At 45.2% G+C, this 26853-nt stretch overlaps 2 protein-coding genes across 2 annotated transcripts; both read right to left on the reverse strand.

Annotated features, from left to right (window-relative positions):
* Nucleotides 1-3165: 3165 nt before the first annotated feature.
* CD59 (CD59 molecule (CD59 blood group)) lies at nucleotides 3166-12788 on the reverse strand. Its single transcript, XM_073347902.2, has 4 exons — nucleotides 12484-12788; nucleotides 7320-7403; nucleotides 6789-6890; nucleotides 3166-5812 (listed from the first exon to the last, which is right to left on the reverse strand). Exons 2-4 carry the CDS (start codon nucleotides 7399-7401, stop codon nucleotides 5616-5618), a joined length of 381 nt encoding a protein of 126 aa, XP_073204003.1. The 5' UTR covers nucleotides 7402-7403; nucleotides 12484-12788; the 3' UTR covers nucleotides 3166-5615.
* A 2711-nt stretch (nucleotides 12789-15499) lies between these two features.
* Nucleotides 15500-24637, reverse strand: LOC140912810 (uncharacterized). Its single transcript, XM_073347904.2, has 2 exons — nucleotides 17078-24637; nucleotides 15500-16489 (listed from the first exon to the last, which is right to left on the reverse strand). Exons 1-2 carry the CDS (start codon nucleotides 17595-17597, stop codon nucleotides 16404-16406), a joined length of 606 nt encoding a protein of 201 aa, XP_073204005.1. The 5' UTR covers nucleotides 17598-24637; the 3' UTR covers nucleotides 15500-16403.
* Nucleotides 24638-26853: the final 2216 nt, after the last annotated feature.

Here is a 26853-nt window from a genome sequence, read left to right on the forward strand (position 1 = left end):
GGTTCTTCTGATCCCAAAGGACCAGACACATACCCACATCAATATATAACTCAGATCTTACCCAATAATCACACTGTTGCCAATCCTTCAGTATCTAATACCTAAAGGTTTATTTATTAAAAGAAAAAGAAAAGAAAAAGAAAGAAAGAAAGGTAGGTAGGTGAGGGTTAAAACTGGTTAAAGGAATCAAATACATAAAACAATTGCAAAGTTCTTGGATCAGGCTTGTAGCAGTGATAGAATAAACTGCTGGCTTGTTAATTCTCTGGTTGCTTCCAAATCATTGGTAAGTCCCCAGTCCTTTGGTTAGAATGCTCCCATTATTATAAGTTCATAGTCCAGAGGATTGAGCAGGAAAGAGGCAAAATGGAGATGTTTCCAAGGCCTTTTTATAGCTTCTGCCAAGCGAAGGGAAACCCATTGTTCTCACTGTGGAAAATTACAAGTAACAAGATGGTGTTTGGAGTCACATGGGCAAGTCACATGTCCATGCATGCTTAGTTGTAGCAGAAGCCATATTCCATATTCACAGGAAAGACCATTAAGTGTAGATAGGTGTCTCCCATGCTCCATTGTGACTTAAGTGTTCTTTGATGGGCCATTCAACTTGAATAGTTCCTTCACAATGTCCTGGCTAAATACCTTGTGGGTGCTACCACAGGAGCAATCATTTGAAATACAGGTACAGAGTTAATATTCGTAACTTCAGATACAAAAATGATGCATGCATTCAAATAGCATAATCATATTCAGCAAATTATAACTTTTCCATAGACACTTTACTTGATATACTTTGTACAAGATTTGTTGCAATTATATAACTGTGGGAACAACAATGATCTACATGGTAATATTTTAATCAGATAATGTCACAATCCCCTTTCTATTACTCCAGTTTACAAGGTCATCCAGATCTTCTTTTATGAGATTCCAGTCCTCCTCCATACTGGCTATACCTCCCAATGTTGTGTCATCCGCAAATTTTATTAGCACACTCTCACTTTTTGTGCCAAGGTCAGTTAAATAAGATTGGTCCCAAGACCGATCCCTGAGGAACTCCACTAATAAGCTCCCTCCAGCCTGACAGTTCAGCTTTCAGTATGATCCATTGTAGTCAGTAACCAGTTCTTTATCCACCTTTCAATTCTTATATTAATCTCCATCTTCACCAATTTAACTAATAATTTCCCATATGGAACTGTATTGAATGCCTTACTGAAATCCAGGTAGATTAGATCAATTGCATTTCCTTTGTCTAAAAAATCAGTTATCGTCTCAAAGGAGATCAGGTTGGTCTGGCAAAATCTACCTTTTGTAAAATCTTGTTGTATTTTATCCCAATTACCATTCACCTCTGTGTCCTTAACTACTTTCTCTTCAAAATTTGTTCCAAGACCTTGCATAGACTTGAGGTCAAACTAACAGGCCTGTAGTTTCCTAGATCACTTTTTGTTCCCTTTCTTAAAAATAAAAACTATATTAGCAATTCTCCAGTCATAGGGTATGACCTCCCAAGTTTACAGATTCATTAAAAATTCTTGCTATTTGTATTCTTCCAGTACAATTTAAAACAAACAAAAAGGCAGTATTTCTTCTGAGGGAGCTGGGATTGTTTAGCCTGCAGAAGAGAAGAATGAGGGGGGATTTGATAGCTGCTTTCAACTACCTGAAAGGGGGTTCCAAAGAGGATGGCTCTAGACTGTTCTCTATGGTAGCAGATGACAGAACGAGGAGTAATGGTCTCAAGTTGCAGTGGGGGAGGTTTAGATTGGATATTAGGAAAAACTTTTTCACTAAGAGGGTGGTGAAACACTGGAATGCGTTACCTAGGGAGGTGGTAGAATCTCCTTCCTTAGAAGTTTTTAAGAGGTTTTTAAGATCAGGCTTGACAAAGCCCTGGCTGGGATGATTTAACTGGGAATTGGTCCTGCTTCGAGCAGGGGGTTGGACTAGATGACCTTCTGGGGTCCCTTCCAACCCTGATATTCTATGATTCTTCACCCTATGCACAGTCAAGCTGTGGAACTCTTTGCCAGAGGATGTTGTGAAGGCCAAGACTAGTAGGGTTCAAAAAGGAACTAGATAAATTCATGGAGGATAGGTCCATCAATGGCTATTAGCCAGAATGAACAGGGATGGTGTCCCTAGCCTCTGTTTGTCAGAAGCTGGGAATGGGTGATAGATCACTTACCTGTTTTGTTCAGTCCTTCTGGGGTACCTGGCAGCGGCCACTGTCGGAAGACAGGATACTGGGCTAGATAAACCTTTGGTCTGACCCAGTTTGGCCATTCTTATGTTCTTGCAATTCCATGTGCCAGTTCCTTTAATATTCTTGGATGAGGATTATCCAGCCTCCCCACCCCCCGTTTAATCCCATTAAACTGTTTGAATTTGACTTCTACCTCAGATGTGGGAATTTCTACCTCCGTACCCTTGCTACTATTAGCGACCCTGCCACTACCTATAAGCTCTTGATTAGCCTCATTAAAAACAGAGGCAAATTATTTGTTTAGGTGTTGGGCCATGACTACATAATTTTTAATCTCCACCCCATCATCAGCGCTTAGTGGTCCCACTTATTTTCTTCTTATTTATACAGCTATAGAACCTTTACTATGGGTTTAATTCCCTTTGCAAGGTCCAACTCTGCTTGGCTTTTGGCAGTTCTCACTTTATCCCTACACTTTCTGACTTCCCTGCTGATCCCTTCCATCTCCCATTCCTTGTAGAGTTTCTGCTTTTGCTTAATCACCTGTTTGAGATGCTTTGCTCATCCAGCTTGGTCTGCTACCCTTCCCTATGAATTTTTTCCCCTTGCTTGGGATGAAGGCTTCAGATAGCTTCTGCAACTTTGACTAAGTAATTCCAAGCCTCCTCCACATTTAGATCTTGAGTTCTTTGGTCCAGTCCACTTCCCTAATTCCCTTCATTTATTAAAAAGTTAGCTCTTTTGAAATCAAGGACCCTTGTTGCAGATCTATTTTTGTTTATCCTTCCATTTAAACTGAATTAACTCATGATCACTCAAACCAAAGTTGTTCTCTACAGCCAGTTCTTCTCTGAGGTCCTCATTACTCACCAATACCAAATCTAAAATGGCCCTTTATGAGTAGCATTTGTCCACCAATCTACATCTGTGAAGTTAAAAGTCTCACAAAAATCACATAATTCCCAGTAGTATTTATTTCATTAAAAACATTAAAAAGCATTTGGTTTTTCTTCCCTCCATGTTGCACCTTACATTTGTCTTCACTGAATTTCATTTGGTTGTCTATAGTCCAGTTCCCCAGTTTATCAAGATTCCTTTGAATTTGAGCTCTATCCTCCAAAGTGTTTGCAAACCTGTCCTCCCCCCTCCCGCAGCTTTGTGTCATCTGCAAATTTGATCAGGATGCTCTCTATTCCTACATCCAGGTCATTAATAAAGATGTGAAAATAATACCAGACCCAGAACAGATCCCTGTGGAACCCCACTTGAGACCTCTGACCAATCTGACATCCTTCCATTCATAGTGACTCATTGTTTGTGGTTGTTTAACCAATTATGTATCCATTTAATAGTAGCTCCACTGAGACTGTATTTCTCCAGCTTACTTATCAGAATGTCACATAGGACTATGGCAAAAGCCTTGCTAAATTCAAGGTATATTATGTCTGTCATATTCCCTCTATCCACTAAACCAGTTACTATGTCAAAGAATGGTTTCAGAGTAGCAGCCATGTTAGTCTGTATTTGCAAAAAGGAGTACTTGTGGCACCTTAGAGACGAACAAATTTATTTGAGCATAAGCTTTCGTGAGCTACAGCTCACTTCATCGGAATGCATCCAGTGAAGTGAATTTGTTCATCTCTAAGGTGCCACAAGTACTCCTTTTCTTCTTATGTCAAAGAAGGAAATCAAACTGGTTTGGCTAGATTTGTTCTTAGTAAATGCATGCTGGCGCCTTGTGATCACCCCTTCATCCTCCACGGATCTGCTACACTGCTCCGGTAGCTTCCCAGGTATTGAGGTCAGGCTGAGGGAGCTGTCGTTCACCAACTCCTCCTTTTTCCTATCTTTAAAGATGGGCACGTTAGCCCTTCCCCAGTCCTCCAGGACCTCTCCTGTCATCCATGAATTTGCAAATATTGCCCATGGTGCCAACATTTCTTCAGCTAATTCCTCCAGCAGCCTGGGGTGAATACATGAAGCCCTGCTGGCTTGAACAGGAGTAGAGCAGTACTATCACCCTAGGCCTCTGTTAATGCAACTCAAAATTGGTTTCGGTTTTTTTGCAACAGTATTACAAGATGATGCATTTCATTATAGCAAGAGCTCTTTATGAATGAAATGATGCAGGAGGCCTAGCACACAAGGAAAACACCCAGCTTCTGCTGGCTAGCTACTCAGGACAGTGGGCTCGGGAAGGGAAATGTAGTATAGCTTCAGTCATTAAGTCTATGAATCATCTTATCTACAGGCTAAAAACCTAGCATTGTGGACTGGTATGCAAGTTGTAACAGGGACTGTGGTACTGATAAGGAAAATTGTGCAGGTGGCCCGTGTATTACCTTGGGTTGAGAAAGATCCCTTCCTTTATATAAGCCCCCTGCACAAGTCTTGACATTTCTGTAGGGCACTACAATTCTCCCATTGGGTAAATAAACCAGCCACAGCTCATATTTTATCACCACACATTACTGCTGAATCTGAATGATCACAGAAGTTACAGAATGGTTTAAGTGTAGAAATCATTTGGAAGGGAAAAAAAAAAAAACTTGTGATCAATAAGGAAAATCATGGTGCCTTTACAATCTGTTCAAAGACACAGTAGCCAAGATGAAGGGTAGTGGGCAGCATAGGAAACTCGAGATGGCACAGATTAAAGATCAAGGATCCAAAAAAAGGACATTGGTAGTTCACTTCACCCCTTCTCTAAGTGTATTTACAGTACTTCTAAGAAAGGAGAAGAGTAGACACTACAGAAGTTCTGCAGGAATAAGAGAGGGACTGCAAATATTCTGAGTCACTACGCTTTACAACAAAACAGACCGTCAAGAGTCATTGCCTGTATAAGCATGCAATGCATTAGCGACAAAGCAGTACAAATACAATTTTGGCAGTTATAAGTGTTATACAAAAAAGCAACCATAACTTTTAATATGGTGAGTTAGGTCTATTTGTTAAACATATTTTCAAGCAGAAACAATTACATAAGAAAATAAAGGAAAAGCTGCTGATCAATACCAACAATAGTCTTACTGACTTAAAAAAGTGGCTTACACCTTTGAAGGGCTAGATAACATTGCCACAACTGGAGCGTAAAGGACAAACTCAAATCAGATCAGAGATGTGAAACTTACTGTAAGCAAGAGAAAGAATTTACTCCAGATAACACAGAGAAGTATAACTTCTGTTAAGAACCTGCAGTTATCTACCACTGTAGATGTACTTTCCCTACATTTTAACATATAGCTTTTCCAAAAAAAACCTGTTTTTTTTCTAAGTCTGCTTTCTCAAACAACACAACTGTGCTAGGCGCAAAAATTGTCTACAATAGACAGCATGTTTATATGAATGATTTCTAAATCAGTAGGTATTTAGGAAAACAAAATTATCCTTTTCCCCCTCCATCTTAAGCGCCGAGTATCCAGATCATGGTCATTATGGTAGCGATGCTGAAGCCTGCTGTACTAATCATTGTGGTTGGACTCCTGTTACACAGGTCTTTTTGGCAACATCTGAAATTAAAGCTGTCAAACTTGTAATCCTCTTTAATTTGGTTCATGTTGCAGTTGGAATATGTATAGCAATGAGACAGTGTCTTTTCACCTTTAAAAAAAAAAATTAAAAAGTTATGCAAAATTACTAGCTTCCCTGTAGAGAAAACCGTTTCACAAGGGTATTCAAAGATACATTAGATAGTCACAGGGATTTCCCCACCTTGGTTTTTGTTATAATAGAATGCTCTTGTGAGCTGTTTGGGACATAGCAGGTAGAGCTGAATCCAAATCAGAACTTATATAAGAATCTGAATTTCACAGCTGGACTCATTTCAATAGATGGCCATAACTAACACACACACACACACACACACACACACACTTCCCTGAGTTTTGTAGCTCTGGCTCATTTCTCATCCCAAGCACTGCAATCTGCAGGCAAACGGCTCTTATATATTACAATATAAAACCAGCACCAGTGCCCAACCTGGCCAAATGGGATCAGCTATGAAATTTAGGTCCTAGTTCCTGGAATGCTGGTTTGCACTCATCTCTACCTGGAATGCAAAGCAGGGGACAATGCTGGCAGTCATAGAGTAGAAGCCTAAATTCAGTTTCCAAATTGGACTGTACTGAAAATGAAAGTGCTGCGTACTTCTCAGTCATGGCATAAAGAAGCAACATATACCCCAACCCTAAGTCAGTGAACTGGAGACTGTTGGCCTCCCAGCTGGCAGTGCGATTTCCTCCTTTTACAAGTTTCCCCACACACCCACCAGTCAGGCAACAGAGCAGTTTGTTGGCTGCCTAACTGCACAATAGGATCTCTTTTTAAACTATAAAACTATGTCCCCACAGTTGTGTTGGAACATCCATAGTTGTAACAGTTCAAACTGTATTAATGCACACAATCCTACATAAAGCTGAAGGCGCCAACAAGGACTTCAGTAAGAGTACTTCAGATGGACATTCATACAGACTGTGGAAATAAAACCTATTTGATTACATTGGAATAATTAAAATTGAATGAATATAGATTTACTATATTTATTTTAAGTCTACAACATTTGGGATCGTAAACATACCAGTTTTAAGCCATAGGCAAGAATCTAAGCCATTTCTGCAGGTAATATTGGTCTTACATGGCACAGCAGTAAGTGGACAGTCATAACACTTCAGCATATATCCTGAGAGAGAGAGAGAAGCCAGTTACTAAGTAATAAACTTTCTTCTTGTACATTTGATGTTCTGAAATAAGTAACTTTTCAAGATTATTGTTAGGTCAAAACAGTTATAAATCCCTGAACCATAACCTCATGATAATCTGGTTTAAGTACTGCAACTTTTAGGTCAAACCACCTAATGCTTTAGTATTCTGATTCTGATCCCCACAGGCGAAGTCAAACTCAGCTCCTAATGCATCCACAAGAGTCCAGGGAGATAGATTTACATAACTGTACTGCTTCCTGCTCCAAACAGCCCGAGTTGCAGCAGTTGGCAGGGACTTTCCTCAGGACCATCTATACCTGCATATTTGCACAGCAGCAGCAGAGCTACTTGGGTCTGATGCTAGGCTCATAATTTTCCCTTTAATGTAGGCACTCCAGGATACCTACCAGAACTGCAAAACACAGCCATAATAATGAAGACAGTGAGCAGGACATGGTTTGTTTTGTTCCGATTCATGTTTCTTCCCATATCTGGAAGCAAGAGAACAATCATGAGTTAGGACTAAACTCCTTAGCTCGAAATATTTAATGTCAGGAAAAGATTTACAAAACCATCCGTTATAACAGCAATAGGACTTGGAGATTCGAGAGGGGACCAAGGTGCCAAAGTGGAGACAGTGATGCTCCCATACCTCACTGAGATGTTGGGGAAATAAATTCAATAATGTGTGCGAGGCATTGGATATTACAGTGATGTGGGCTATACAAAATACCTATGATAGTATTGTCAAGGATCCTGAATGTTTGTTCTAATTATGTGGCCCCCCATGACAGATACAGATTCTACAGAATCCCAGCTCTCACTAATAAAAAGTTAGTTTATCCTAGGATGACCAGATGTTCTGATTTTATAGGGACTGTCCTGATATTAGGGGTATCTTACATAGGACCCTATTCCTCCCCCCCCTCCATTCCTGATTTTTTACACTTGCTATCAGGCTGTGAAGAAAACATTCAAAATGTGAACCAAGTGCAAACCAAAGCAATTAAGTCTACCAAGGACTGCAGGCAGCCTGTAATGGCAAGTTTTCCATCTCCATTCATTTCACTGAATTCTAAAGCCTAATGATGTTAGTTAACATTGATACTTAAAGTATTTCACTGCTGATCATTTTAGCAGAAGTGCAAGTGGATAGGCGCAAAGCTCACAGGGGAAGACTGGAAGTTGCAGAAGGGAAAGGAGGCTGAAGAATGGAGAAGGAATAAAAATAATGAAAAGATAGAAACAGCAGTGGTCCTCAAGGGCAGCATGTTTGCCATCACTCAGTTGTGAGGCAGCAATAAGGCACTTAAACAGTAAAATATAGTAACTAGAAAGTTAGCTACTACACAAGAGCCATATCCTACTGTAGTAGGCCTGGCTGCCTCCCTGAGCATCCTTTGGGGGCCAGTCTGCGGCGCTCTGCTTTTGTTTTTTCTTTTTCCCTTTAATACACTCAAACACACTTTATCCATTTCCATCCCTTCTTGGGTTCTGCTTTATTAACTTAACCTTCAACATTGATTCCCTTTACTTTTGTATTGGACATCACTTAACTACTCTGTGTCTCAGCTTCCCCAACTGTAAAATGGGGACAATCTCTACCACTCAGGGGAGGGATGTTTTTGGGGTTAACAAACAGTTACTAAGGAGCTTTACTTCCTACATATTATTTTATTTGACAACTGGCATACAGCAGGTAACTAGGAAATGAACACAGATCATTCTGTTGCTATGGGACAGGCCACATTTTACTGACTTCTCTGTCCTTTGTGAGGCACTGAAATCAAAAATAAAAGACTTGCAGCACATTCCTGCCTGCCAGCAGACCTCCAAGTTCTTATACACTAAGAACAGCAGTATTTATACAGCAGTAGCCTTTGGACTTCTATCACTTTCGCCTTCGTAATGTCACATTAAAGTCTATGAAAAGATGACGGATCCTCTAAGGACAGAATGGGCCATTTTGATCAGCTAGTGCATAACACAAGCTACAGAATTTTACCCAGTAATTAGTGTAGTGGAGATAATTATTCTTCCTAACTTGCCTCTCTCTACTGCTTAGAGGAAAGGGAGAGGGGGTGGAGGACTCAAAGCTGAAGCAGAACCATCTCCTCCCACACCAGCTAGCCATCAGCACTCCTTGTTCTGTGGTACACCTCCCCAGAATGTGGTGCACCAAAAGGGGAACTGCTGGCTCTGTTGTCAAGTCCAGTAACTTGTAGTTAAACTACAGCATCTGCATTTAAGGAATCCAAATGACCACTTCCCTTAGTAATTCATTCCAGTGGTTGAGGACTCATTTAAGAAGTTGTGTCATTTTGAATTTTTTCCACTTCAGATTTCTTGTCATTGGATTTTGTTAGACTTTTTGTCTGCTACATTAAGGAGCCCCTTCATATCGTCTCCTTGTGTAGAAACTTGCAGACTATGATAAAGTCAAAACTTAACCTTCTCTTTGATGAGATAAACAGATTGAATTTCTGAAGACTCTCATTGTAAGATGTGTTTTCCAGAACTCATTTTTTCTAGTTCTTCTCTGATCTCTCTAATTTTTCAATGCTCTTCTTGAAGTGTGGAGAGCAGAACTAGATGCAGTCACCCAGTAATGGTCTCACCCATGTCCTATATAGAGATGCTATCTCCCTATTCTTGCTTGATAATCCTTGGATGTGTAAAGAGAGAACTTGGTTAACCCTTCCGCCCACTGCATCACATTGGGACCTCACAGTCACTTAGTCATCTACAATGATTCCTGAGTTCTTTTCACAGAATCACGGCTTTGTGGGATAGTCCCCCATCTTTTAAGTATGGCCTACATTCTTTATCCCTACACATATGACGTCTCACTTGGCAATACTTCAAACATGTTCGATTGTGCCCAGTTTACTGAGTGATCCAAATGGCAGGCTCTCCGAGACCAACTGTTGTTACTTTCCACCCACTAACATTGTGTGTCTGCTATCAGTTAGCTCAATTTAAATGGATCTTTTTTTTAAAAAAAAAAAAAAGGCTGTTAATTTTGTATAATGTTATTTTTTAAAAATCGGTGTCACACAAGTCAAATGCCTTACAGAAATCCAAGCAAAAAACCTCAGTTACCTTTATCAACCACATTCAATCTGGTCAAAAAATGTGATTCTTTCACAAGACATTTTCCATGAAACCATGCTGATTGGCATTACTTATATTTTTGTCCTCTAATTCCTTATTAAAAAGAAAAGGAGTACTTCTGGCATCTTAGCGACTAACCAATTTATTTGAGCATAAGCTTTCGAGAGCTACAGCTCACCTCATCGGATGCATCCGATGAAGTGAGCTGTAACTCACGAAAGCTTATGCTCAAATAAATTGGTTAGTCTCTAAGGTGCCACAAGTACTCCTTTTCTTTTTGCGAATACAGACTAACACGGCTGTTACTCTGAAACCTCTAATTCCTTATTGGCACAGTTCAATATAAGCCCTTCTATTATTTTACCTGGGCTCAATATAAGACTTACCAGCCTGTAATTAGCTTGAGTTATTTTTTAAATGGAAAACAAAATATTGGCACAACACTGGCCTTCTTCCAGTCCTGTGAAATTTTACCAAGATCTATTAAAAATTAATGCCTGTGGTCTGGAATCAACTCCATTAAAACTTTTGAATGCAAGTTGTTGGGAGCTGCTAATTTTAGCATCAACTAACTTTAGTTAAGATGCTGTTTAATATCCTTCTTTGTTGCAGCTAGATACATCATTCAGCATTAGCCCAAATACAAAACAGAAATATGAATTGAACAATTCTGCCAGTGTCATTTCATAAGTCTCTGAAGGGTTGGTTCAGTAAAAAACAAACCAACCGTCTAAATTCATCCCTGGTGAATTCCCCTGAATCAAGAGAGTCACACAAGGACTCAATACATCCAGGCATATGCAATGGGAAAGTCAGACATATTTAAGCAATTGACAGTCAACAGCAAAAGATTCCTGGCTTTCAGAAGCCTCAGATTTGAATGGCATTCACAGCTGCCCTGGTTTAATGTTCTTTGGCCAATTCGACACAACTATCAGTATGAACTGGCTCTCTCTTCACACAACTCCCTCTTTTCAAACACATATCTTCTGAAGTTTCCTGGACTTTATATTGGTTTAGGATATGGCAAAATAAAAATAAGCCTAAAGTCACTTGACATGCCCTACATGTCTTCAAACTTTATACATGGTGGGCAGGATGAGCTGGTATACAGCTCTGTGGGCTTGATTCCATAATTATCTGCTCAAGCGACTGTGATTAATTTTAATGGGACTATCCTGAGAGCAAGAAACTCCAGAGCATTCTAAGTGTGGAAGAATCTTGCCCTGTACAAGTCTGACTGGTATCGTCTATCGTCGCTGCACTTTGATCACCTGACATGCATTTACGTGTTCTGCTAGCTTTCCGCTCTCAAGCCACCTAGCACAGGCTTTTAGAGCTGACTTAACATTTCTTGTTCTTCCGCTGTGCTGCAACACACTAGAGGGGAAAACAGAATACTGTTTGCAGCCCTCCCTCTTTCAGCTGCTTTGTGCCCACTACTTAACTAGGAGGCCTAGGCACAATGCCTGAGGCTGCTAATACATCATTACTGTTGGGGCAGAACTGGGGGGGGGGGCAGTTTTATAAACCTTATAGCGGCCAAGTACAGCAAATATATTTCAGAGTAACAGCCGTGTTAGTCTGTATCCGCAAAAAGAAAAGGAGGACTTGTGGCACCTTAGAGACTAACCAATTTATTTGAGCATGAGCTTTCGTGAGCTACAGCTCACTTCATCGGATGCATACTGTGGAAAGTACAGAAGATCTTCTTATACACACAAACCATGAAAAAATGGGTGTCTGTGTGTATAAAAATGGTGTATAAAATGTATATAAAATGTATAAAAATGGGTGTCTGTGTGAGCTTATGCTCAAATAAATTGGTTAGTCTCTAAGGTGCCACAAGTCCTCCTTTTCTTTTAGCAAATATATTATAAACAACAAGAGAGGCTACCGTCCTGGGTGCCAAGTCATGGCTCACCACAGAATTCCTATTTAAGAATCATCACAACCCCGCCCCTCTCGCCATCCAGGAGGGTTGCATGCGATTGCCAGACACAAAGTAACAGCTGGAAAGTTTGCCTGCCTCGGGCACTGCGTGATTCCTGCCGTTAAAGGAGCCAGCCCTTGAGGCAGCCTTTCGGGGGGGTGGAAATAAGTTCTGCAGCCTAGGCCCCGCGGTTTCCTTTCTCGCCCGTCAGACCCTGAACGTTGACCCACGCCTGTTGCAGAAGCGCCCGAGGATCCCTCGAAGGCGCGTACCCTGCGGGCGGGAAAGAGGCGGCTGTGACCAGCGCACTGCACACTTTTCCCTCCTTCCCCTACGTGTCTGCCACCGCAGGGCTTACGCAGGCGGAGGGTCGCTGGGCACCGCGCGGCCCGGGAGGGAAACGCGGCCTCTGCCCCAAGCGGTTATAATTCAAGAGCCCTCGCCTGACAGCAAGCCACGTCCTCTGTCCCCCGCAGCAGACGCCCCGCGGGCAAGCGGCCCCCCGCCCGCCTTCCCCTGCTCACCGGCTGTCAGCACGGGCCCGCCGAGCGCTCTTCCAGGGGGTGACGCAGCAGCCCAATAGCCTCCGCTCCCGGCCGAGCTGAAGGGAAAGCCAGTAGGTCTGCTGACGAGGGGCGGCTCCCGGCAAGGCAGGCCCCCACCCTTTTCCCGTCGCCTTCGTCTCCGCGGTGCGGAAAGGCGCCAGCTGGCTGCGGATGGGTGGGGCTTGTCTCCGCGGACAATTTACAGCGCTGCGGAAATACACGCCGGGGAGCGCTGCAAGTTTCTACGCTGTAATGCGCCACAGTAAACAGCGCCCCGGTGCTGGGAGCTAGGCCCCCCGCGGAGGTGGGTTTTTAGTTGCCAGTGTAGACTAGCTGCTCAATCCCCAGAGCTCAGCGGTGGCAATGATTAGCTGGGCGATAAGAGGGGGCCTGAGCATGAAATTCTGCAGGTGGGCAGCGGGAGGCTAGGCTACTGCCAGCTTCTTCGGGTGCTAATGTTATCCCTACGGCATCTTGCACAGAGTCTTTTATGGGCCTGATTTGCTAGTAAGGCTATTTTTCCTCCCCTAGAGAAAAGGAATTCAAGCTCTTCCTTTCTGGAACCACATCCTGCTGTGAGGAATAACAGTTTTGTAATTCCTGCTGTGGCAGTTGCTAAAAAGCGTTCCTTTCCCATTTGGCAGGGATCACAAGATTTGGACTAGATTTGGATTTCGCTATACTAAGGGTATGTCTACACTACGGAATAAGGTCGAATTTATAGAAGTCGGTTTTTTAGAAATCGGTTTTATATATTCGAGTGTGTGTGTCCCCACAGAAAATGCTCTAAGTGCATTAAGTGCATTAACTCGGCGGAGTGCTTCCACAGTACCGAGGTTAGAGTCGACTTCCGGAGCGTTGCACTGTGGGTAGCTATCTCACAGTTCCCGCAGTCTCCGCTGCCCATTGGAATTCTGGGTTGAGATCCCAATGCCTGATGGGGCTAAAACATTGTCGCGGGTGGTTCTGGGTACATATCGTCAGGCCCCTGTTCCCTCCCTTCCTCCGTGAAAGCAAGGGCAGACAATCATTTCGCGCCTTTTTTCCTGAGTTACCTGTGCAGACGCCATACCACTGCAAGCCTGGAGCCCGCTCAGGTAACCGTCACCCTATGTCTCCTGGGTGCTGGCAGACGTGGTACGGCATTGCTACACAGTAGCAGCAACCCCTTGCCTTGTGGCAGCAGACGGTACAGTACGACTGGTAGCCGTCATCGTCATGTCCGAGGTGCTCCTGGCCACGTCGGCTGGGAGCGCCTGGGCAGACATGGGCGCAGGGACTAAATTTGGAGTGACTTGACCAGGTCATTCTCTTTAGTCCTGCAGTCAGTCCTATTGAACCGTCTTATGGTGAGCGGGCAGGCGATACGGACTGCTAGCAGTCGTACTGTACCATCTTCTGCCGAGCAGCCATGAGATGTGGATGGCATGCAGTCCTTCTGCACCGTCTGCTGCCAGCCAAAGATGTAAAAGATAGATGGAGTGGATCAAAACAAGAAATAGACCAGATTTGTTTTGTACTCATTTGCTTCCCCCCCTGCCCTGTCTAGGGGACTCATTCTTCTAGGTCACACTGCAGTCACTCACAGAGAAGGTGCAGCGAGGTAAATCTAGCCATGTATCAATCAGAGGCCAGGCTAACCTTCTTGTTCCAATAAGGACAATAACTTAGGTGCACCATTTCTTATTGGAACCCTCCGTGAAGTCCTGCCTGAAATACTCCTTGATGTAAAGCCACCCCCTTTGTTGATTTTAGCTCCCTGAAGCCAACCCTGTAAGCCGTGTCGTCAGTCGCCCCTCCCTCCGTCACAGCAACGGCAGACAATCGTTCCGCGCCTTTTTTCTGTGCGGACGCCATACCAAGGCAAGCATGGAGGCCACTCAGCTCACTTTGGCAATTAGGAGCACATTAAACATCACACGCATTATCCAGCAGTATATGCAGCACCAGAACCTGGCAAAGCGATACCGGGCGAGGAGGCGACGTCAGCGCGGTCACGTGAGTGATCAGGACATGGACACAGATTTCTCTGAAAGCATGGGCCCTGCCAATGCATGCATCATGGTGCTAATGGGGCAGGTTCATGCTGTGGAATACCGATTCTGGGCTCGGGAAACAAGCACAGACTGGTGGGACCGCATAGTGTTGCAGATCTGGGACGATTCCCAGTGGCTGTGAAACTTTCGCATGCGTAAGGGCACTTTCATGGAACTTTGTGACTTGCTTTCCCCTGCCCTGAGGCGCATGAATACCAAGATGAGAGCAGCCCTCACAGTTGAGAAGCGAGTGGCGATAGCCCTGTGGAAGCTTGCAACGCCAGACAGCTACCGGTCAGTTGGGAATCAATTTGGAGTGGGCAAATCTACTGTGGGGGCTGCTGTGATGCAAGTAGCCCACGCAATCAAAGATCTGCTAATATCAAGGGTAGCAACCCTGGGAAATGTGCAGGTCATAGTGGATGGCTTTGCTGCAATGGGATTCCCTAACTGTGGTGGGGCTATAGACGGAACCCATATCCCTATCTTGGCACCGGAGCACCAAGCCGCCGAGTACATAAACCGCAAGGGGTACTTTTCGATAGTGCTGCAAGCTCTGGTGGATCACAAGGGACGTTTCACCAACATCAACGTGGGATGGCCGGGAAAGGTGCATGATGCTCACATCTTCAGGAACTCTGGTCTGTTTCAAAAGCTGCAGGAAGGGACATTATTCCCAGACCAGAAAATAACTGTTGGGGATGTTGAAATGCCTATATGTATCCTTGGGGACCCAGCCTACCCCTTAATGCCATGGCTCATGAAGCCGTACACAGGCAGCCTGGACAGTAGTCAGGAGCTGTTCAACTACAGGCTGAGCAAGTGCAGAATGGTGGTAGAATGTGCATTTGGACGTTTAAAGGCGCGCTGGCGCAGTTTACTGACTCGCTTAGACCTCAGCGAAACCAATATTCCCACTGTTATTACTGCTTGCTGTGTGCTCCACAATATCTGTGAGAGTAAGGGGGAGACGTTTATGGCGGGGTGGGAGGTTGAGGCAATTCGTCTGGCTGCTGGTTACGCGCAGCCAGACACCAGGGCGGTTAGAAGAGCACAGGAGGGCGCGGTACGCATCAGAGAAGCTTTGAAAACCAGTTTCATGACTGGCCAGGCTACGGTGTGAAAGTTCTGTTTGTTTCTTCTTGATGAAACCCCCTGCCCCTTGGTTCACTCTACTTCCCTGTAAGCTAACCACCCGCCCCTCCTCCCTTCAATCACCGCTTGCAGAGGCAATAAAGTCAGTGTTGCTTCACATTCATGCATTCTTTATTCATTCATCACACAAATAGGGGGATGACTATCAAGGTAGCCCAGGAGGGGTGGTGGAGGAGGGAAGGAAAATGCCACACAGCACTTTAAGCACAGCACTTTAAAAGTTTACAACTTTAAAATTTATTGAATGACAGCCTTCTTTTTTTTTGGCAATTCTCTGTGGTGGAATGGCTGGTTGGCCGGAGGCCCCCCCACCGCATCCTTGGGCGTCTGGGTGTGAAGGCTATGGAACTTGGGGAGGAGGGCGGTTGGTTACAGAGGGGCTGCAGTGGCAGTCTGTGCTCCAGCTGCCTTTGCTGCAGCTCAACCATACACTGGAGCATACTGGTTTGGTCCTGCAGCAGCCTCAGCATTGAATCCTGCCTCCTCTCATCACGCTGCCGCCACATTTGAGCTTCAGCCCAGTCTTCAGCCCGCCACTTACTCTCTTCAGCCCGCCACTTACTCTCTTCAGCCCGCCACTTACTCTCTTCAGCCCGCCACCTCTCCTCCCGGTCATTTTGTGCTTTCCTGCACTCTGACATTATTTGCCTCCACGCATTCGTCTGTGCTCTGTCAGTGTGGGAGGACAGCATGAGCTCGGAGAACATTTCATCGCGAGTGCGGTTTTTTTTTCTTTCTAAGCTTCACTAGCCTCTGGGAAGGAGAAGATCCTGTGATCATTGAAACACATGCAGCTGGTGGAGAAAAAAAAAGGGACAGCGGTATTTAAAAAGACACATTTTATAAAACAGTGGCTACACTCTTTCAGGGTAAATCTTGCTGTTAACATTACATACATAGCACATGTGCTTTCGTTACAAGGTCGCATTTTGCCTCCTCCCACCGCGTGACTACCCCCTCAACCTTCCCCCCTCCCTGTGGCTAACAGCGGGGAACATTTCTGTTTAGCCACAGGCAAACAGCCCAGCAGGAATGGGCTCCTCTGAGTGTCCCCTGAAGAAAAGCACTCTATTTCAACCAGGCGACCATGAATTATATCTCACTCTCCTGAGGATAACACAGAGAGATAAAGAACGGATGTTGTTTGAATGCCAGCAAACATACACTGCAATGCTTTGTTCTACAATGATTCCCGAGTACGTGTTACTGGCCTGGAGTGGTAAAGTGTCCTACCATGAAGGACGCAATAAGGCTGCCCTCCCCAGAAACCTTTTGCAAAGGCTTTAGGACTACATCTAGGAGAACTGCAAATGCCAGGGCAAAGTAATCCTTTCACATGCTTGCTTTTAAACCATGTATAGTATTTTAAAAGGTACACTCACCGGAGGTCCCTTCTCCGCCTGCTGGGTCCAGGAGGCAGCCTTGGGTGGGTTCGGGGGGTACTGGCTCCAGGTCTAGGGTGAGAAACAGTTCCTGGCTGTCGGGAAAACCGGTTTCTCCGCTTGCTTGCTGTGAGCTATCTACAACCTCTTCATCATCATCATCTTCTTCGTCCCCAAAACCTGCTTCCGTATTGCCTCCATCTCCATTGAAGGAGTCAAACAACACGGCTGGGGTTGTGGTGGCTGAACCCCCTAAAATGGCATGCAGCTCATCATAGAAGCGGCATGTTTGGGGCTCTGACCCAGAGTGGCTGTTCGCCTCTCTGGCTTTCTGGTAGGCTTGCCTCAGCTCCTTCAGTTTCACGCGGCACTGCTTCGGGTCCCTGTTATGGCCTCTGTCCTTCATGCCCTGGAGATTTTGACAAAGGTTTTGGCATTTCGAAAACTGGAATGGAGTTCTGATAGCACGGATTCCTCTCCCCAAACAGCGATCAGATCCCGTACCTCCCGTTCGGTCCATGCTGGAGCTCTTTTGCAATTCGGGGACTCCATCATGGTCACCTGTGCTGATGAGCTCTGTATGGTCACCTGCAGCTTGCCACGCTGGCCAAACAGGAAATGAGATTCAAAAGTTCACTGTTCTTTTCCTGTCTACCTGGCCAGTGCATCTGAGTTGAGAGTGCTGTCCAGAGCGGTCATAATGGAGCACTCTGGGATAGCTCCCAGAGGCCAATACCATCGAATTGTGTCCACAGTACCCCAAATTCGAGCCAGCAACGTCGATTTAAGCGCTAATCCACTTGTCAGGGGTGGAGTAAGGAAATCGATTTTAAGAGCCCTTTAAGTCGAAATAAAGGGCTTCATTGTGTGGACGGGTGCAGGTATACATCGATTTAACGCTGCTAAATTCGACCTAAAGTCCTAGTGTAGACCAGGGCTAAGAATGGATGTTGAGGGTGGAGACAATTGTATATGCTCCAGGGACCCTGCTTGTGATGGAGAAGGAACATCATTTAAAATTTAAGCATTTATCAAACGGATTTGCATTCTCTCTGAAAGCAGCAAGAGAGATAATTCAAGTAGACCCACCCTTATTGTGGAAGTAGAAGCTAAGAGAGTAGAGAAAGCGATAATAAAACAAAACAAGGGTGAGGCTAGGCAAGGTTGTGAACCTTTCTACCAGACTACTGTGCCTCTTGCGGGAAAATATTTGTCTTGTGTACCCCCAAGTTTCACCTCATTTAAAAACTACTTACATACAAAATCAGACCTAAAAAGTATAAAAGTGTCACAGCACACTATTACTGAAAAATTGCTTACTTTCTCGTTTTGTCTGTATGAAAATGAAGTTTGTACTGACTTCACTAGTGCTTTTTTTGTAGCCTGTTGTAAAACTAGGCAAATATCTAGCTGAGTTATACCCCCTAGAGCAGTGCTTCTCAAGCTGTCTGATGTAGGGGACCGGCAATTTCTTTTTCCAATGTGCACACAGGCCGGCAGCCGAAGGCTTGCGGACCGGCACCGGTCTGCGGACCACCACTTTGAGTGGAACTGCCCAAAAAGACCTCTGTGTACTCCCAGGGGTACACATACTCCTGGTTGATACCCGCTGGGCTAGAGCCTTTGGAAATGGAGTTAGATAGAGTAAAGATTTTTGCAAAAAGAAATCTAGCCAAGTGTAAATAAAAGTGGGAGAACAAATATGCAGAACCAAAAGAGAGCTCTGAAATGAAGACAGACAGGATTGTTGTAAGATAAATGTAACCCTTCTGCCCGTCAGAGTTGGCAGCAACAAGGGCTGGGTTCAGTATCTAGGGGTTCCATTCCAATACACAATGCAAAACCGGCTCGAGCTCCCACCCAGTGACCTGGGACAACTATATACCACCCCTACTGGGCGCCTCCAAGAGGCAATACTTCCCCTCTCGCAAGCACAGAGTCTGAGTGTAGCAAAAGCCTTTTAATAACAGAGAGAAACAATGTGGCATTATGTTGGCTTTGGTCTAGCACTTCTGTTCTGCCCGGCTGCCCTGTCGTGGCCCATCTCATAAGGGGTGCCTACCAATTCCCTCACAGGGAGCAAAAGGTTTCTATGCACCGTCTTTATTTGCCCTGGACCCTCTTCAGGTTTGATCTTGTAGACCGGCAAATCTCCCAGTTTTTCCATCACCAGGTAAGGTATTGCCTTCCATGTGTCAGCTATCTTGTGTTTGCCAGCAATACCCAAATTTCGCAGCAGGACTCTGTCTCCCGGCTGGAGCGCCTGCTAACGCACTCTAGCATCATATCGATGTTTGTTGCGGTCTGCGTTCTTCCAAGCCGCAGAGGTAGCTAAGTGATAAGCATCCCGCAGCTTTTCTCTTAGTCGGGATACATATTGCTGATTAGTTTCATAGCTATTGCCATCCTCTGATACACCAAAGCACAAGTCTATGGGTAATCTTGGTTTTCGCCCAAACATCAAGAAATATGGGGTGACTCCCGTAGCATCGTTCTTTGTGGCATTGTAGGCATGCACCAGAAGTGCGACATGTTGGCTCCAGGTTGCCTTCTGCTCCGGTCGCAAAGTTCCCAACGTATCTAATAGGGTTCGGTTGAACCTCTCTGCTTGAGGATCACCTTGCAGGTGATAAGGCATTGTCCTAGACTTTTTAATTCCTGCTATCTTCAGCACTTCCTTCAGAAGGTGACTCTCAAAATCCTGCCCCTGATCAGAGTGTATCCGAGCTGGGAATCCATAGACTGAGAAATATTTGTCCCACAATACTCAAGCGACGGTGGTGGCCCTCTGATCACGTGTGGGATATGCCTGCGCATACCGTGTAAAATGATCAGTCACTACTAGAATGTTCCCAACATTCCTCTTGTCTACCTCTAAAGACAAGAAATCAATGCATACCAGTTCCAAAGGTTTGTTGCTGGTGATGTTCTTGAGATATGCAGCCCTCGTGGGCAGAGTTTTCCTTTGAACACATCGAGCACAAGTCTCACATTTCCTGCGAACATCTTCAGCCATCCGGGCCAATAGAACCTACTACGAATAAGTTCCAGGGTCCTCTCCATCCCTAAATGTCCAAAGTCATCATGCAGGGCCCTCGTGGCCAGGGCTCTGTACTCTTTTGGCAGCACTAGTTGTGCTCGTTGCTTTTGAAAAAGGGTCGGTGGTCATTCGGTGTAGCACTCCCTGAATCAGTTTTAGTTTGGTCCATTCTCTCAATAGTAGTTTACCCTCTGGGTTAGGTGGGACAACCGCAGCTGGGTTTCGCCCCTCCCTTTTGGCAAGTAGTGTATCACGAATGTCAATATCTTGCAGCTGGGCTTCTTGCCAGTCAGCCGCATTGAGCATGGGCAAGGGAGATTGGTCCAATGCAATATAGTTCACTGAAGCAGAAGGCACGCATTCAGGGGGCAGGCCCAAAGCTTCTGCAACACATCCATGAAGGCTCTCACGGGCCTCTGGCTCTCGGCGACTCACACTGCAAATAGCTCTTGCTCCATCTGTGGGTATCACAGCAACTTCTGGTGCCTGTGGACGCCTGGACAATGCATCTGCATCTACATTGCTTCTCCCTGATCGATATTGAATGCTGAACTCATAGCTAGCCAAGGCGGCCACCCATCTCTGCCCTGTAGCATCCAGCTTAGCACTTGTTAACACATAAGTCAGTGGATTGTTGTCTGTCCACACCTGAAACTGAGCACCATACAAGTAGTCTCGAAATTTCTCAGTGATGGCCCATTTCAAGGCCAAGAATTCCAGCTTGTGGGTGGGATAGCGAGTTTCACTATCAGACAATCCTCAGCTGGCAAAGGCTACAGGTTTACGTTTGCCTTCCACTTCCTGGTACAGGACTGCTCCCAGACCCTCCAAACTGGCATCAGTATGCAGGATAAACAGTTTGCTTGGGTCAGCAAAGACTAGGACTGGAGCATGAGTTAGGCAAGTAATGATTTCTCAGAAAGCCCTTTCACATCTCTCATTCCACCGTGGCCCAAATGGTTCGAAGGGGCCATAGTGTCTCTGCATAGGAGGCTTTGGGGACCTCCCCTTATTCTTCATTTTAGATTTGTTCTTGCTGGCCTGGTATCCCCTGGTAAGATCATTCAGAGGCTTTACAATCATAGCATAGTTTTTCACAAATCTGCGGTAGTAGCCACTAAATCCAAAAAAGGTCTTGAGTTCTCTGTAGTTACTTGGACATGGCCATGTAGTGAGTGCTTCTATTTTATCAGGATCAGTACTCACACCTTCTTGGGACACGATGTGACCCACTTACTTCACTGAGGTTCTGCAGAACTGGCATTTGTCAATTGAAAGCTTCAGACCATAATCCTCCAACCTATCAAGCTCTTTAAGAAGTCTTTCTTCATGCTCCTCTAAGGTTCTTCCAAACACAATCAGGTCGTCCAAATAAACTAACACTAACAGTAAATTCATGTCTCCCACAACTTTCTCCATGAGACGTTGAAATGTGGCAGGTGCTCCAGAAATCCCTTGGGGGATACGTTCGAACTGATAAAACCCTAATGGGCAGATGAAGGCTGTCTTCTCCTTATCTTCTTCTCCCAGAGGGATCTGGTAGTATCCACTTCGAAGATCCAACACAGAGAACCACTGGCTTCCCAGCAAACAGTCTAAGGCATCTTGGACTCGAGGCATAGTGTACTGGTCAACCACAGTACCGGCTGTTTAGGGTGAGGAGTCAATACACTTTCGGATTTTCCCATTCTTTTTACGGACCACCACAATGGGTGAGGCATATGTGCTGCGGGATTCTGTAATGATGCCAGCTCCTGAAGATGATGTCACACATCTGCCATCTCAGAAAGAGCAATCTTCCTAGATCTCTCCCTGAAAGGTCGAGAGTCATGTAGTCTGATATTGTGCTCTACTCCTTTTGCACATCCCACTCATGCAGTGAGAACACTTTGGATCTTTCACAAAGTTTCTTCCTCAGGCGATCTTTCCACTCCTCGGACTCTGGTGAATCTCCAAAGTCAAACTTTGCTGGGTCTATTGTCAGAACTTGAGTTTCACACTGGGGTTTTACAATCGACTCAAGCTCAAAGAGGTCTGCTATCTTTTGACCTTGCTTCACAACAACATCATGACTCATTTCGTTAGCAATCAGTATAGTCACCCTTTCTTGAGCTTCAGCAGGTAGGATTATGACTCCACTGGGGACCAGCACTCCTTCAGGGAGCTCTCCTCCCATCAGCTGCTCTATCATTGCTAACGTCCCTTTACTGCCTTTCAGCCAGGTACTCATGAAAAGCACTTCTTGCTCTGTCCTTGCAGGCACTACTAAGGGGGTCGTGCCCGCATACTTCAGTGCCCCAATCGGTAGCTCAGATGTGTCTCTTTTAGTGCTCTCAATTTTCCTGTAGGCTTCAGCACAAAGCATATGGGTCATCAGGGTATTCAGGTATTGGTCCCCAGCCTGCCTTCTGCAGTAATCCGCGAGTACCTTGAAGAGACTGGAGTTGGTCCCTATCAGCACAGATACATCAGAGGTCCCTTTAGGGTCAGGGCATATTAAGGCTGCTGTGTCTACCTCTTCTCTTACCCCAGCAACCTCCTCTGGGAATTCCAGGTGCACTATGACATATCCTTGGTAGGGGTATTCATCCATGCCGAGGCCACACAGAACAGGGCCAGTTAGTGGCTGTATAGACAGGTGCCTGAGCATCTGTTGGTAGAATGACTGAAATATAATAGTCACTTGAGATAGTGAAATATAATAGTCACTTGTCAAGCACTGCTTTACACTCCACCCCTTCAATCCTCACCATGACCTTTGCTCGAGGCCCTATCAGTCCTGTGGGGATCACAGCTGGACAGTCTTTTCTGGGGGAATCTTCAAATCCTGCAGGCCTGGGTGGTCCCCGTCCCCAGACCCTCTGGCAGCTCCCGGATCTCTCCCAACTGATCCTCAGCTTTCCATACACTAAGGAGGGGTTTTCTTCATTACGGCACTTGGCAGCACTGTGTCCATCCTGACCACATCGGTAGCAGAAGAATTGTCCTTTCCCCCTTCACCTGGGTGGGATGGTAGCTCTAAGTGCGGGCTTCTCAATCGCCACAGTTTGAGGTTCCTTATTCCTGGAAGTCTTAACTCGGTCAGTGGTGCTTTGCAGCTCAGATATCCGTTCCGTCAGGACCTGCATTTGTTGGGCAAGTTCCTCTCTGGTGCTTGCCATCAGTACACTGGCTGTTTGCAGTGTTGTTGTGCTGGCTGGCTCCGATGTTTGGGCTTCCCAAAACTCACTGGCAGGCTGCCTTTCTTCCTCCTCTCTGACCTCTTTTATCAGCTGGGAGTAACTTGGGGGATGTTCCTGTCATTCTCTTAGCTGGAGATGAAGTAGAATCGGGTTCTGATACTGAGTTCCTCTTACAATTTGAGCCAGTCTGGTCTGATCCATCTGCTCAGCAGTCACTGCTCCCCTCATGACAGCTCTCTGAAGCAGTCTCTCCAGTCTCTGTATGTAGGCTGAAGCCTTCTCGCCCCTTTGCTGTCGGGAATTAAGGAACTTACAGTAGCTGTCTTCAGGGCCCTCTACGCTCCCAAAGGTGTGTTCAAGGGCCTCTAGGCAGTCCTTCACACTGCCCCAGGGTCAATGAGCTTCAGGGTGCAAATCACATCTAATGCTGGGCCTCCAAGGCTCTCTATTAGGCATCTTCGCTTTTCTGCATCTGGTACGGCCCACTTTTGCAGCATTTCAGTGGTATGCTCTAACCAGGGTTCAAACTCCTCTTCCCCAGCAAATAACCTTAACTTATGACAAGAGTTGTTACCAAAATAAAATAAAATATAAGCATGCACTCCAAACTCTCAACCTATTAGACTGGGCAGCAACTAGATTAAGCAGTTTCTCTCACCCCACTGGATATTGTAGTCCTTAATACACAGGTTTGTTGCTTAAAGCTGGGCCAATCTCCTGTGTTGCAATCTTGTCTTCTTCTCAGGGTCTTGGTTGCTTGAACCATGGGTATCTGACATTCTGTACCTTGGGGTCCAATATGTGTCCACTCTGCCTGTTTTATACTCTCAGTCCATGTACTTGTAGAACACAAGTCCAGGCATGTCTGGAGGGCATTGCTGAGTCTCTCCAAGCAAGGCTGAGCAATTCCCCTGGTGTGGCCTCATGCAGGTGAGTCATTGAATTGTAGCTCCCTTGCTGGACAATGGCCGTTGATGGGCTATTTGACACCCCGCCCAGGCATTGGTTACTTTCCTTGATGTTGCCTCTGGGGAGCTAATATCTGGCTGCTTCCCCAACTTACAGCATGCTTTAGTGACCACCATACAACACAATTTTCATAACTTCATATGTATTAATGATATACATATGGATAGAGAAATTACTTTGAGCAGATCATAACCTTTCCCCTGATACCTTAAAAGGCATGATTTACATGTGAGAGCATGATTATATGAATATGAAGAATAGGGGGGTTGTAATACACTCCCCCAAGGTACAGAATGTCACAGCAACCCAGTATCTACCGCAAAGAAAATGTAGAAATAACAGTAATCGCACAAACCCTAACCCTGCCCCTTGCCCCAACCCTTCTCTGAGGCCCGGCCTCTGCCCTGCCCATTCTCCAAGGCCCCACCCTGCTCACTCCATCCTCCCTCCTTCTGTCACTCGCTCTCCCTCACCCTGGACTCTGGGCACTAGGTTGCACTACCCTGCTTGCGAGGGTGATTGTATAGACTCCAGCCACTAGGCCACACTACCCTGTGAGAGGAATTGTATATACTCTGGCCATTAGGCCTCACTGCTCCAATGCGGGGAGCGATTTATATGGACCCTGGCCATTGGGCCACACTGCCCTGACGCTTGGGGTGAGTTACATGGACTCCGGCCGCTAGGCCGCACTACCCCAACCAAGGAGTGATTGTGTGGAGGGAGGCCATTAGGCCGCAGCTGGCCGCCCACAGAAGAGATGGGCGCGTGAACTTGTGAGTGGCAAGGTTCTGACACCCCATCCCACCCCTGCCACAAAGGAATGGTGTGGTGCCAGGCCCGCCACAGGGGGATATGATAGAGGTCTATAAAATCATGACTGGTGTGGAGAAAGTAAATAAGGAAGTGTTATTTACTCCTCATAACACAAGAATTAGGGGTCATCAAATGAAATTAATAAGCAGCAGATTTAAAACAAACAAAAGGAAGTATTTCTTCACACAAATGTACAGTCAGCCGGTGGAACTCTTTGCCAAAGGATGTTATGAAGAGTTCAAAACAGAACTAGATAAGTTCCTGGAGGATAGATCCATCAATGGCTATTAGCTAGGATGGGCAGGAATGCAAAACCATGCTCTGAAGTGTCCCTAGCCTCTGTTCGCCAGAAACTGGGAATGGGCGACAGGAATGGATCTCATGATGATTACCTGTTCTTTTCATTCCCTCTGAAGCCCCTGGCATTGACCACTGTTGGAAGACAGGATGCTGGGCTAGATGGACCATTGGTCTGACCCAGTATGGCTGTTCTTAAATGGCTCTAAGGCCAGATGGTTCAAATGGGGAAGTGTGCGGTGTATGTGGCTATATTACACTTCAGTTTTCTGTGTGGTATACTTTTAAATGTAAAATGAATCCCTGTTAGTGTTGTGAGGCAGTGTAAAATGGCTATCACACAGCAAAAGCTTCCTCTCATGGAGATCCTGGCAGCCACATCCAGGTCACCAGGTTCAGCCAAATTCAGAGAGACATGAAGATATAAACATGAAGTGGGATTATATTGTAGGGCTTACCTGAGGGTTAATTTACATAAACAACCCAGATCCACAGTAGACACTATACCAACTGTTGTGTCAGCCCAAAGTAGACTGCATACAGTGTCTCTAAACCTCTGAGTAGTTCAGGCCAGAGCCCAATAGACAGAGGATCGCTCAGCCCAGGCAGATTTTGCTCCTCCCTGGAACCAAGGGCTCCTTCTGTAGCCCAAACTATTGCATTTTAAAGACCTGCTTTGCTAATGAGGCCCAGCTGTCAGTTCCTGCCTTCAGACCTGATTTTGGGGGTACAGAGCAAGAATAAGAAACCAAGTATTTTTTCTCCTTCATTAAGAAAGTAAGTAACTCCTTCCTCTCGGAGGGGAGAAGGTGCACCTCACAGGGCAGAAGGTGGAATTCCTACTATGGGAGTTAATAAGAGCATTCCTGTTTCCACTGGTCTGGCATCACAAGATTTGAACTAGAATCCCTTCTATTTGGCTTTTCTTTGCTGGGAGCAGACAATGCACTTAAAGCAGATCGTTTCTGCTCCAGGCACTGTGCTTATTAAGGGTGAGGAAAACTGTTTACATTTTAAAAAGTTATATCATGGAATTACATTCACTCTGGAAGCAGGAAGATAATAAAAATCAAGTGAGGGTAGGGCCTTGGAACAGAGGCTGATGATGCCATGACTTTTCTAAATGGAAATCCAGCCACATTTCCTCCTTTTGGAGCAAAAAAATTATGCAGAAGCAGAAAACAGCTGTAAGAAGGATGAAAGGCAGGGTTGTTCCAAGAGAAGCAAGATAATTTAGAGGCTTTATGGCATATTTTATAGATATCATCTAAATTTCCTTGAAGTCCAATATGCTCCTTGTATTGCTAAATGGGAACTAATGAAATGACTGCTAATTAACACAATAGCAACAATTAACAAAAAGTGATGTTACCTGAATCAGTATGATTTGAAACCAGAGTATTCAGCATCAAAGAGGAAAAAATTAGATTAGGAACTAATAAAGAACAGAGGGAGTATCTGGTTCAGAAAGT

This window comes from Lepidochelys kempii, chromosome 6 (genome assembly GCF_965140285.1).
Source record: "Lepidochelys kempii isolate rLepKem1 chromosome 6, rLepKem1.hap1, whole genome shotgun sequence".
Lineage (NCBI taxonomy): Eukaryota > Metazoa > Chordata > Testudines > Cheloniidae > Lepidochelys > Lepidochelys kempii.